The sequence below is a fragment of the Prionailurus viverrinus genome, chromosome A3 (genome assembly GCF_022837055.1).
Source record: "Prionailurus viverrinus isolate Anna chromosome A3, UM_Priviv_1.0, whole genome shotgun sequence".
Lineage (NCBI taxonomy): Eukaryota > Metazoa > Chordata > Mammalia > Carnivora > Felidae > Prionailurus > Prionailurus viverrinus.
In genome coordinates, this window is record NC_062563.1 from 5916604 (window position 1) to 5928799 (window position 12196).

Here is a 12196-nt window from a genome sequence, read left to right on the forward strand (position 1 = left end):
CAGCTCCTCATGGCGCAGGGGAGGACGCAGAGGCCCCTGAGGGTGTGCGGCTCCCTCTTCTGGCGTCCACCTGGGAACTCCTCTCCGTCTATGGTGGGGGGTGGGGTGTAGCCTGGTGGTCATAAGCTGCTGCCCAGAGTCAGGGCGAGGAGCAGAAGCTGTACCCCTGACTCCGGGCCCGTCTCCTCCCCGCCCGTCCCCTCCCACGCCGGGCACCGGTTGCTGGGCAGGGATGCCGCCCCCCGGGGACTTGGCCGGTCCGTCCAGGCACCGTACCTGCCACGGAGGCAAGTTTGGCCTGGCTGCCTGGGTCAGGGCAGGACCAGCCACTCAGCCCGCCAGGGAGGAGCCGAGGTATGCCGTGGCCAGCGGGGGCTGTGAATTTGGGGATCTTCTCGGGGATGAGATGAGAGGCAGGTGAGCCCGGCGGTTCTGAAACCACGGGCTCCTGGCTCTGCAGTTGTCCATCGGAATCCCCCCGGGGGCTCATAGAGAATACTGATTGCCGGGCGCCCCCCCCCCCCAGCCGTGCCCCGTGTCCCGTTGGGGGGTACCTGCCGGTAAGATGGCACCCAGGGCGAGCGCCTCATTTGGGTTTCAGGTCTCACCCGCTTTGTGTTAAACGTCCGTACAGGTGCGACAGACGGGAGCCTGCTGGGGCGTCCGTGCGATCGGGGCTCCGTCTGCTGGCACCCCACTGCTGTGTCGCCTGCAGAAGCAGCCGGGTCCCTGCCCCCGCGGCTCCTGCTGAGCAGCGTAAAGTCCTTGAGCGTTGCCGCCTCCTGCGGCCCCCCCCCCCCCCCCCCCCCCCGCCGACCCGGGTCAAGCCGAGTTCCAGGCGTCTCCGGCCCTTGGGGAGGGGAGGGGAGGGGAGGGGAGGGGGTACCGAGTCAGGTACAGCATCTCGCCCTGGTCCAGACCCTAGCAGCATCTTGCAGCCCGCCGGGCGGCTGCCGGAACAGGGAGCCCGGGCCCTGTCGGGGGCCTCAGTTTCCACGCCCGTACAGTGGGCATGATGCCAGTAGTGCTGGTGAGCTCGCCTCCATCCTGGCGAGGCACAGACGTCACAGGTCTCCTCTGAGAAGCTTGGTGTGGGGTGAGCCTCCCACTCGCAGGGTCTCCGGATCCCTCCCGGGACCACCCAGGAAGCGGGCGTCCGGTCCCTGTCCCTGCAGCCGCGCCTTCCCGTGGGTGCCCCCGGGGGCGGCATGGCTGGGGCCCGTGCGGGGGAGAAGCTCGTAAACGCTCCGGGCACCTGTGGCTCAGCAGGAGCCAACTGGGGAGCATCGTCTCGTCCGAGGGCAGGACGCCGTGGGAAGGAGGGGTGGCGTCTCCCCGTCTCTCCCTTCGTCCAGAAGGCAGGAGGAGCGGCGGCTGCCCCCAAGCCACCCAGGCTGCGCTCCCCGCTCCCGGGGCGGGTGGGGGAGGAGCCGAGCAACCCCCGACGGAGGGGTTCCCTCCAACGCGTTCCGGTGCCACCCGAGTGGGGGGCCGTCCCTGCCGTGCCAGGCGGGCCGAACCCTCGCCGTGGGCCAGGCAGCCGGCGCGGGGCTCCCGCGCAGAGCCGAAGCGGGACCGGCCGGTGGCACCCCTGCGGACTCGGGAGCCCATGGCCCCAGTCCCTGCTCCTGGGGCAGCCGGTTCAGCCTCTCGATGCCTCGTCCTTTCATCCGTTCCACGGGCGCGGTTTTGGCCGGGAGGGAGACATGAATGGATCTGCGGTAAAATGCTGAGTCCTGGGCCCGGCACCCTGGCCAACCGCACGTGTGCTCGAGATCGCCGTCGCTGTGCTTGCTGCTCACGGTGGCCCGCCCTGGAGGGTTGTCAGCAGGGGAGCAGGGGAGGAAACCGAGGCCCAGCAGGTGGGGTAACTTGCCTGAAGGCGCCCAGTTCCCTGGGCAGACCCGGGGCTCCGCCGCGGGTTCCTAGTCCGGCGCCCCCGACCTCGCTCTTTGCGGGACCGCATCCGAGGAATGTGGTCAGCGGGGCCCAGGCCGGGGGGAGGGTTGTGTGGTTCAGTGGGTGCCCGCCGGGTACACGGCCAGGCCGTCTGGACAGACAGCCCAGGACCACCTCCCGGTCCCTCCTTGGGAACGAAGCTGTTTGGGAAGGAACCCGGAAGACCGTGGGTTTCCCACAGGACCAACAGAAGCGGCCAAGGCTGCATCTGACTTTCGTGGACTCCTTCCTTCCATTAAAGAAAAAAAAAACACCAAAAATTATGTTCTATGACCACGTTAGTATAAAGATGAATATAATCCTGGCCGGATTAAAAATGAAAACATTTTCTGCGACCCCAAAAAGTTTGTGTTCTGTCTTCCGATTTTAAGAGACATTAAAACATTTTCACGGGTCCCTAAAAGTACCGTGGGCCTGGGCACGGTGCCCGCGGACAGCTTGGCCCCGGGCCCTGCCCCCCAGGCCGGAGAGCGACGCCGGACTCTCCCTGCCCCGTCAGACCTGCTTGTTAGAACCAGCCTCCTGCAGCTACGAGCCTCTCCGCCTGCACTGGATACGCGTTTCTTCACTCAACACACGTTTGATATGGCAGCGATTTGTTGTAGGCACCGGGGCTACAGCCTGAAGGATTTTGCTGTCACCTCGCCCACATTCTTGTAGGAAGGTGGAAAGCGGAGAGACTGTATGCTGAGAGTCAGGGTTCAGGCTGTGAAGACAAGTTCAGAGCCTCGGAGGTTCCCAGGAGTGCTTCTGGCTGCTCTCCAGATCAGGGCCCGTGGTTCTCCCGGGGCCGCCTTTCATCTCCAAGCTGCCAGGAGATGATGGAGACGTTGCTTTGGGCCAGAGATGCCTCTGTCCTTACAGACATGAAAACACCTGGTCCCTTGTTCCCAAGACAAGGACTTCAGCATTTGTTCTTCTTTATAGGGTCCTCCTCCTCCCCCTTGTAGAGAGAAGAAATCACTGGGAGGCCCAGGAGGGCGACGTCTAGAAGCCCTACCCTTCCAGTTCAAGAGGACGATGCGGTGGCCTCCCTGGCCCGTCTCACACTTCTGGGGATTGCGAGGCATTTAAAGGATTGGGGGCGTATGCTGTCCCAAGTGTGATGCTCGCCTGGGACGGGACCAGGAGGTGAGCCGTTCGCCCAGGGCCGCTGGGAAGACAAAGCCCCAGAGAGCCGAGGTTGGCGACTGGTCCCGCCCCCAGCGCAGTGGGCTCCAAGGTGCCTTCGCCCTTGGTGTTGCTTCACATCCTGTTTCTCCAGAGGCCGAGCAAGAGAAAACAGGAGGCCTTGATGACCCAGAGGCTGGGAGGGGTCCTTCCAGGGCTGGGTGGGCAGCAGGGGCCGGGACAACATTGGGTGATTGAGGCCAGGCAGATGTCACAAGCGTTAACTGCGTTCTCACTTGTCACTTGGGCCTTGGGCCATCGAGACAAGTGGCTGGAACCGGCGTTTTGCACAATCAACAAAGCGCATTCTTACGCCTCGGGCCTCCGCAGGGGAGCCCGTGGCTCTGGGCCTGGAAAACAAGGAAACCACAGGAAAACCAAGATGCTCCTTCTCTGTGATGAGGCTGTGCTCTCTCCTCTCCCGAGAGGCCCCCGTCTATGCCCCGGGCCGGTTCTGGGGGGACGTCCTCTGGGCTGGGCGTGCGGACTCTGCTCGTGCCATCCCAGGACCTGCCAGCGGTGGCTGTCGCCCGCCCCCGTGCCTCGGCGAACCCTCCCCTGCCGTTTGAGGCTCCGCGTGTCGCCCACATCCGTGCCTGGGCAATCTTTCCTCCCTGCGTCTCCGTCCACCCGGACTCAGCGACGGTCTGATGATTAAGTTCACAGCTTGGAGCCCGCTTCCCCGCCCGTAAACGTGGGGTCAGGAGGCCGCTTGGAGCAGCGCACGGAAGGGGCTCAGCGCAGTGCCTGGCGCAGAGCAAAGGGGCCAGAAGGATGGTTTCTCGTCCTTGTGAGCCACCAGCCGCGGAGAACCGACTCTGTCGGGAACGTGTTCGTTGGCAGGTGATAGACCATAAAAGTGTCGCATCTCGGGAGCAGGTATGGTCGCCTTTACGGCGGGGGTATGTGGAGGCAGGGTCGGTTAGAGCAGAGGTCAGCAAACTTTTAAGTACCTACTAAGTTTCTGTAAAGCACCGGGTAGCAATGGTTTTAGGCTTTGTGGGTCAGAGGTGCTCCGTCACAGGTCGTTCACTGTGCCATTAAAGCATCCAAACATGGTGAGTAGGCGGTAAACGGAGGGAGAGCAGGTCTAGAGAGCAGAGTTTCTCTACCTTGGCAGTATTTGGTTTTTTAAATTTTTTTAAGTGTTTATTTCTTAAAGCATTTTTTTAAATGTTTATTTTTGAGAGAGAGAAAGAGACAGAACGTGAGCAGGGGAGGGGCAGAGAGAGAGGGAGACACAGAATCCGAAGCGGGCTCCAGGCTCCGAGCTGTCAGCGCAGAGCCCAACACGGGGCTCGAACCCACGAACCGCGAGATCGGGACCTGAGCCGAAGTCGGACGCTCCGCCGACGGAGCCCCCCGGGCGCCTCTCCACCTTGGCACCGTTGACATTTGTGCTAGATCGTCCTCTGTCGTGGGGTCATCCTGACTGGGGGCCGCTCTGCATCCTGACAGAAGTGGTGATCATGTGAGTCTTCTCACGGCTCTGTGTACGAGAAAGGTCTATTTTACTACATGCTCACTTAAAACCCCAAGTTTAAAAAGCCCAGAAAGCAAAAACAGAAGTAAAACACCCCACGAAAGAGGCCAGCTGTGTGTTCTACTAAAGAAGAAACCGGCGAAGCCCTCACCCTGGATCCATAACCTGCCCGTCAGGTGGACCAGATGTCCCCTCCATCCTGTTTGCACAGGGATCAGTTACCGTCGCACATCGGGAAAACCTTTCTCCCCTAGCTTGCGGGGCACCTCTTGGCGGATTCAAATACGGGACGCCCCGTTAAATTCGAATTTCACATAAAAACCCAACAATTACTCCGTGTAAGTGTGTCCCACGTGCTGCAAACACGGTCATTTATCTGAAATTCAGATTTAACCAGGCATCCTGTATTTTCATTTGCAAAGTCTGGCGACCCTGGACTTGGGCAAATCTTCAGGTGTTTTTTTCCTTTTTTTTTTTTTTTTTTAAATTTTTTTTTTCAACGTTTTTATTTATTTTTGGGACAGAGAGAGACAGAGCATGAACGGGGGAGGGGCAGAGAGAGAGGGAGACACAGAATCGGAAACAGGCTCCAGGCTCCGAGCCATCAGCCCAGAGCCCGACACGGGGCTCGAACTCACGGACCGCGAGATCGTGACCTGGCTGAAGTCGGACGCTTAACCGACCGCGCCACCCAGGCGCCCCTCCTTTTTTTTTTTTTTTTTTTTAACCTATTAACTCTTAGCTACACTCTAGATCGTTTCCGACTTCCCTGAGGATACAGACCTTATGGTTACAGTATTGGGTTTCTCTGCCCTCCCTGCCTAGACCAGGTATGTCCCCTACCTCCGTCCCTCTGCCTGGCGCATGTGGCCCGACTCCGTATCTAGCGTGACTCGCCCTGGACACTTAGAAACAATCAAAACGAGCACTTGTGCTTGTGTGTGCTATAACTGTGACATCCTACACTGAAATCGAATTCTTCCCCCAGCCCGCCCACGTGTCCCGTCCTTCATTCAAGCCTCTCTTGGCCCTTTTTGGGGGGCATTAAAATAAAAATACACTTTTCGCAGGTACATACCCACGTAGGTTGGCATATGCTTTAAATTTCCTCTCTCCCAGGTGTAATCACACCGTTATCTTGTTCTGTTCCTCTACGGAGCCCCGCGGGAGCCTGGGCCTCTCTTGTTCCTGGTTATAACCCCCGGGGTGCAGAGCAGTGTGGGGCTTTGGCCCACGCACCGTGAATACTTGTAAAAAGGTGAATGAGGGCGCCTGGGTGACTCGATTAAGCGTCGGGCTCTTGATTTCAGCTCAGGTCACGATCTCCTGGTTTGTGGGATCGAGCCCCACATCGGGTTCTGTGCTGACAGTGCGGAGCCTGCTTGGGATTCTCTCTCTTTCCCTCTCTCCCTGCCCCTCCCCTGCTTGCTCTCTCTCTCTCTCTCTCTCTCTCTCTCTTAAAAAACTTAAAAAAAAAAAAGATGAGTGGTTTAGGTGCCTGGTCGGTTAATTGTCTTGGGAAAACGCCACATTGTCTCTAGGATTCTGCAGCTAAAAACTGGACGGCAATGACTTCCGGTTGTATGTCCATCCAGGAGAACAGGTACTCACTTTAGGGAAGGTGTGGGTAAAGCCGTGGCTCTCCACTGGGACATGTGGCCTCCCAGGGGACACTTAGCGATGTCTGGAGACAGCGTTTGTTGTCAGGACTCAGGGAGGGTGCTCCTCGGGCACGTCTGCCATGCTGAGGTGCCCCCCGCTGGCCTGAGTGCCTCCTGCCATCGTCTCTGTGAACGTGCTTTGGCCAGTGTCGAGCCCTGTCCTGTGCCGGGACAGTGAGTGGAGGGGACCACCCTGCCCTGAATTGCCGGGCTGGATGGAGGGCAGCACAATGTGTGTGGGGCCCAGAGAGGCCACCCAAGTGCAGGGGTCTAGAGGAGAGCACGGTGGGAGGGGGCTCCGTTCCAGATCACCATTCACCCCACCTATGCCCCTGAGCGGGCCTCAGAGGTTTGGCCATGTCCCCCCTCTCCAGACCCTCTGTGGCCGCCATCGTACCTAGAATGTGATCCAGAGCCCCCACCAGGGGCCCCAGTGACCCAGCCTCATCGTCGGGCCCCCTCCCTCCCTCCCTCTCTCTCTCTCTCTCTCTCTCTCTCCAGTCCCACTGGCCTCCTCCCTGTTCTTTTTTTAATTTAATTTTAAGTGTTTATTTACTTAATTATTTTGAGAGAGAGAGAAAAAGTAAGTGGGAGGGGGCAGAGCGAGAGAGGGAGAGAGAGAATCCCAGGCAGGCTCCACACGGCCAGCGCAGAACCCAGCGCGGGGCTCGAACTCACGAACCACGATACCACGACCTGAGCCGAAATCAAGAGTCGGACGCTTAGCTGACTGAGCCACCCAGGCGCCCCCGCCTCCTCCCTGTTCTTCAAACACACGTGTGTGTGTTCCTGTCTCCGGGACTTGGCATTTCCTGTTCCCTCTGCTGGGAACATTTCTCTCCCAGGACCCCTGTGACTATGCAGCCTTCCCTGACCAGTCCCCCTCGTCCCTGTCCCTGCCCCTGCCCTAGACTGCTTCTCGGCCATCACCACCGTCCCTCAGCTCGTTCCCCCCCCCCCCGCCCCGGTGGGCCCCCAGGGGGGTGTTCTGGCTGTTCTATGTGCACACCTAGCCCAGGGCGGCCCACGGCAGGCGTGCCGTCGATAGCTGCCGAATGAACTAATGAGTCAGTAACAAGGTGGTTGTTGAAGCCTGGAACACATAACACAAATGTCCACGGGCAGGAGAGGATGACGTAAAGGCATTTCCAGATGTGAGGCTCCTCTGTGGCCACGAGGGATGAGGTCAGTGTGTTTCATCGATGTGGAAAGATGTCCAGGGTATATTGCGTAAAAACCAGGTTTATAGGAAACGGCAGTAACAGTACAATCCCAGTTGTGAGGACCTGTGCACACGTGTGACTGTGGACACACGGGCAGGCAGCTCAGACTCAACAGTCACGGGGGGTTTATTCATCTCGGTGGTTGGGGCGAGAAGCAAGCTTCAGGACCGGTTTGATCCAGTGGCTCAGGGATATCACCAGAGGTTCCATGTCTGTGTCTCTGCTCTTCCTTCCACCAGGGCGGTCCCACTCGAAAATGTCACCCACCTGTGCTCTCTAACTGGTGGCCATTTCTGGGGCTCCATCCACTCCTCCTGCCTCAGTCTTGTCCAGGGACTTTCTGGAAAGGAAACTTCCAGGGTGCCTCCCCTCCGTTCGTTGGCTGAGTTGGGTCATGTGCCCGCCCCTGAGCCAGTCGCTGCAGCTGGGGGACTAGTTGTTGTCTCGTAGGCCCACCCCTAAGGCACAGCTGCAGAAATGAAACTTGGGCTGGGTACCAGGGACAGGAGCCATGGCATCATCCCCATCTTACAGATGAGGAGTTAGAGACCCCAAGCATGCAACTTGACCTCCCTCGGCCCACACGGCGTGGTCAGTGGCAGCTGCAGGTTTAAACCCCCCGAAGACCCGCTTCCTTCCCCTCTGCCTGCCCGTTTCGCAGCCGAGGCTGTGCGCCGACAGCTGTGAGGGCGAGCTCGACCCCCTCCCTGCACACACTGCTCACGGCGCTCACGTTTACTGTATCTAGATCGGCATCAGCTTTTCAGGCGAGGCATTTTTATTTTGCCCTGAAAGCCTTCCAGGTGGGGGTGGGGGCAAGATGCAATTCCTAGGGGCTCAGCTTTAATGGTTTCTTTTATAGAATCGTTCGAATTATAAATGCATGAACTCGAGGAAACCTTGCTGAAGAATGCAGGAAAGCCGAACGTTTAAAGGGGTTAAGCTAAAATAGTGGTGGACAGGGGAAGTCTGCTCTTTTAAACACTGGCTGTTAAAAAACCAAAGCGAACCCCCTGGTGCTGGTCTGGTCCCTGGGAGGCTGGGTTTCCTGACTTGGGCCCGTCTGGGGGGCTCCAGGTGAAGTTAATTCCAGATGTGGACGGGCCCGCGGCCTCCAGAAGCTCCGCTCCCGCTCGCCTCTGTCTCCTCTCGCCTAACTCGGGGCGACGCATTCCTGTCGTGGGTACGCAGCCTGGGTTCAGATTCGGCTCGGCCCCTCCCCAGCTGGGTGGCCTTGGGCAGGTTACTCAGCCTCTCGGAGCTCTTCTCTCGTGAGTGAGATTGGCTTTCTTTGCCCCTTGTCTCTTGCTTTATTCTTCTTTGGGATACTTAACCACCAGGAGGCAGGACATCAGTCCCTACCGGCCAATGGCCTGCTTGTTGCCGCAGCCGAAAGGTAGACTGATCCCGGCTCCCTTCCTACTGCACACCCATCAGCAGAGCACAGGACACCGAGATTATTCTGCCTGCCTTCTCCTCTCTGCCTCCAGGACCCCATATCCTCTGGGTGACCTCCTTCCTCCTGCCCACGCTTCTTCTAGATCCTTCTGACTGGGCACCCCTGTCCTCTCGGTTGTGGAGACGGGATGCCTGGGCTCAGCCCTTGTAACGCTTGTTATGCCCTCCCCAGGTGAGCTCCTCTCTGCCACCCAGACGGCCCCCCGACCTCTGCCCTGAGCCAGCATTTCTCCAGCACTTGGGGAACGCAAAGCTCTGCTCTGAGAAGCGTCTGGGTGTTGAGTGGCAGAGGCAGGACTTGAACCCGGGACGTCTGGCACCGGGCCAGAGCACGTTTGGCCCCAGGTCCGTCTCTCCCCCCGGACCGGGAGCCGCACCCAGGCTGGGATGCCGTGCTTCCCACGTGCCAGCTTCCCTCCCGCGTCAGGTGGGCATTGCAGACAGCGGCCGAGAAACCACCTGCTTTCGCCCTCCACCCTCCCCTCCCCTCCCCGGCTGATTCTCTCCACCCCACCCCCACGCCCGCCTCAGTTTCCCCACCTCCATAAACGGCCCCTCCCTTCCTCCAGGTGCCCAGGCTCAGAGCAGGAGGGTCAGGGATGAGTCCCCACCTCTTCACACCCTCTCTGTCCCGTCCCTCAGCAAGTTCTGTCACTTGTGTCTTTTCACAGTCCCTCCAGGGTCTGCTGGTTCCCAGCTTCGGAGGGACTCCCGTGACGCCACCGCTGGGCGAAACTGGGGAAGGAGAGTGGGGGGGCGCGTCCCTGTGCGTTTTCTTCTGCGACTTCTCCCGTGAATCTGTATAATTATTTCAAAACGAAACACGAAAAATGAATTCCAAAGCCGGAGTTGAGAAATGGACCGTTGAGGAGCCCCCCGTCCCCTCTCCCTGCCACTGCCCCGGTAGCCTCCACCGGCCCCCCGACCCGGCCCCCCCAGGACACCTGGGCGGCTCTGTCACACGCAGCAGGTGGCCGTCTCGGGGTTGCCACTTCATGCAATCGCCTCGGTCTCCTGGGGCTACCGGGAGGCCCCAAACTGGGGGCCGCAAAACAGCGGGCCGCACCTTGCTAAAGCCTGGAGACCGCAGGCCCCAGGGCCGCACCCCTTCCGAGGCCTCGAGGAATGAGCCCTTGCTTGCCTGTCCCAGCTTCTGGGGGCCCCTGCTGTTCTTCCGTGTTCTCTGGCCTCCTTCCCTCCGGGTGTATGCACGGGGGTGCATGTGGGTCCGTGTCTCTCTGTGTCTTCACGTGGCCTTTCTCTGAGGACACCCTCCGAGCCCATGTGACCTTATCTTAACTGATTGTGTCCGCAAAGGTGCTGTTTTCAATGAGGTCACATCCTGAGGTTCTGCACGGACTTGAACTTGGTGGGGGCTGGTGGGGAGGGGACGCTGTTCGACTCGGTAAACAGAGTAAAGGTCAAGTGCTTGCTGTTGCCCGCAGGACCCGACCTTACCTGTGCTCCTGAGAGTCCCCCACGATTCATCCCCCGGCCCCCCGTTCTTCCCTGCTTCCCCCCAGGCTGTGCTCCAGCCAGGCAGCCAGCGTCCTCACTGCTTGTTGAGAGAACCCACCTCGCTCCCTCCTCCCAAGCATTCGCCTTGGTAGTGCCCTGTGCCTGGAACGCCTGTCCCCAGACATCCACATGGCTCCCCCCTCCCTGTCACGCAGTCCTCCGCTCAGACGGCCCCTCCGTGCCTAGGGTGGCAGTCACCAGGGCTGTGCGCAGCTGTCCCCGCCGTCCTCGGGCCAGCAGGCCTTCTCCCACCTCTTGAGCTGGTGGATCGCATGACCAGCTTGGGCCAATGAAATGTAAATGCGACTTCCGCCAGCCTGAGACCTGCAAACCTCAGCCTGCCTGCCCCACCTGCCCGCACGGCCAGAGGGCAGGAGGTTTTCTCTGTGCGGTTCCCTGCTGTGTTCCAAGCTCCTGAACAGCATGGCACAGAGTAAATGCCGAATAAATACCCGCCGGGTGGACAGATAACGGATGCATGAATGAACCGTGAGGCGGGAAAGAAATCGTGTCTGCGCGGCCCCTCCCCGCTCACCAGCTCACCAGCTCACCGCTTCTGCCATAATTGATCTTCTCTGCATTTGGCTGCTTCCGGTCTAGGGCAGAGCATCAACCCCAAGTTGGCGGGCCTGATCGGGAGGCACGGGCCCCAGAACAAGCAGCCCTTCATGGTGGCCTTCTTCAAGGCCACGGAGGTCCACCTTCGCAGCACCCGCTCCACAGGGGGCAAGCAACGCAGCCAGAACCGCTCCAAGACGCCCAAGAACCAGGAAGCCCTGCGGGTGACCAACGTCGCAGGTACGCCGGGCTGGGAGGGTTAATGCACAGCCCCTGAGGATCCCACAGGCCCCCGCAAGGCCCCAGAATTCATCCTGTACTCAGCAAGTGACCCTCGAGCCAATGCAGCGGGAAGCAGACCCCGCAAAATCCTGTGCTGTGCAGATCCCACTGCTTTAACTGGATAAAGTAATAAGTTCGTGTAGAAAGGCACATGGCGGCACATTCGTGCATTACGTTAGTATACAACGTATACTAGTGTGTTACATTAGTATATGTTAGTATAACAAGATGCCAGTCATGTCAATTTCCAAGTAGGGTGAATCACGGCCCCAAATAAATGAAAGCAAACTCTGAAAACATGCAGAGCAGGAGACGCCGCCCCAACATCCCCAGGAAGGCCACTCCTTGGGAGACGAAAGGAGGACAAATGGGGAGAGTTTGCTGTGTCTTTAATTGTATTTCTTTTTTTTTTTTTTTTCCAATGTTTACTTATTTTTGGGACAGAGAGAGACAGAGCGTGAACGGGGGAGGGGCAGAGAGGGAGGGAGACACAGAATCGGAAACAGGCTCCAGGCTCTGAGCCATCAGCCCAGAGCCCGATGCAGGGCTTGAGCTCATGGACCGCGAGATCGTGACCTGGCTGAAGTCGGACGCTTAACCGACTGCGCCACCCAGGCGCCCCTAATTGTATTTCTTAGGTGAAAAATATTTGAAACTCATGGCTCGCTTTACTGCTTGTTCCGCATGGGCGGTAGTGGGGTTTTTTTGAACGTTATTTGGGATACTTTGAACGTTTGTTTGAAATGTCAGAAGTAAAAAAAAAAAGAGCATTAACTCTTTCAGTGTATTTTGGGGGGTACTTTTAGGTGCATTGAAGTGTTGCATTGTGACAAGTAAACACAAACTGAAAATAAAGGGAACATCTTCACAGCAAGCAGCTCAGA

At 58.9% G+C, this 12196-nt stretch overlaps 1 protein-coding gene across 1 annotated transcript in view; it reads left to right on the forward strand.

The window, feature by feature from the left end:
- BMP7 (bone morphogenetic protein 7) overlaps positions 1-12196 on the forward strand; it is a 92544-nt gene that overhangs the window by 64266 nt on the left and 16082 nt on the right. The window contains exon 4 of the mRNA XM_047854104.1: positions 11073-11270. Coding sequence (XP_047710060.1) covers positions 11073-11270 — 198 coding nt within the window. The remainder of the gene's footprint in view (positions 1-11072; positions 11271-12196) is intronic.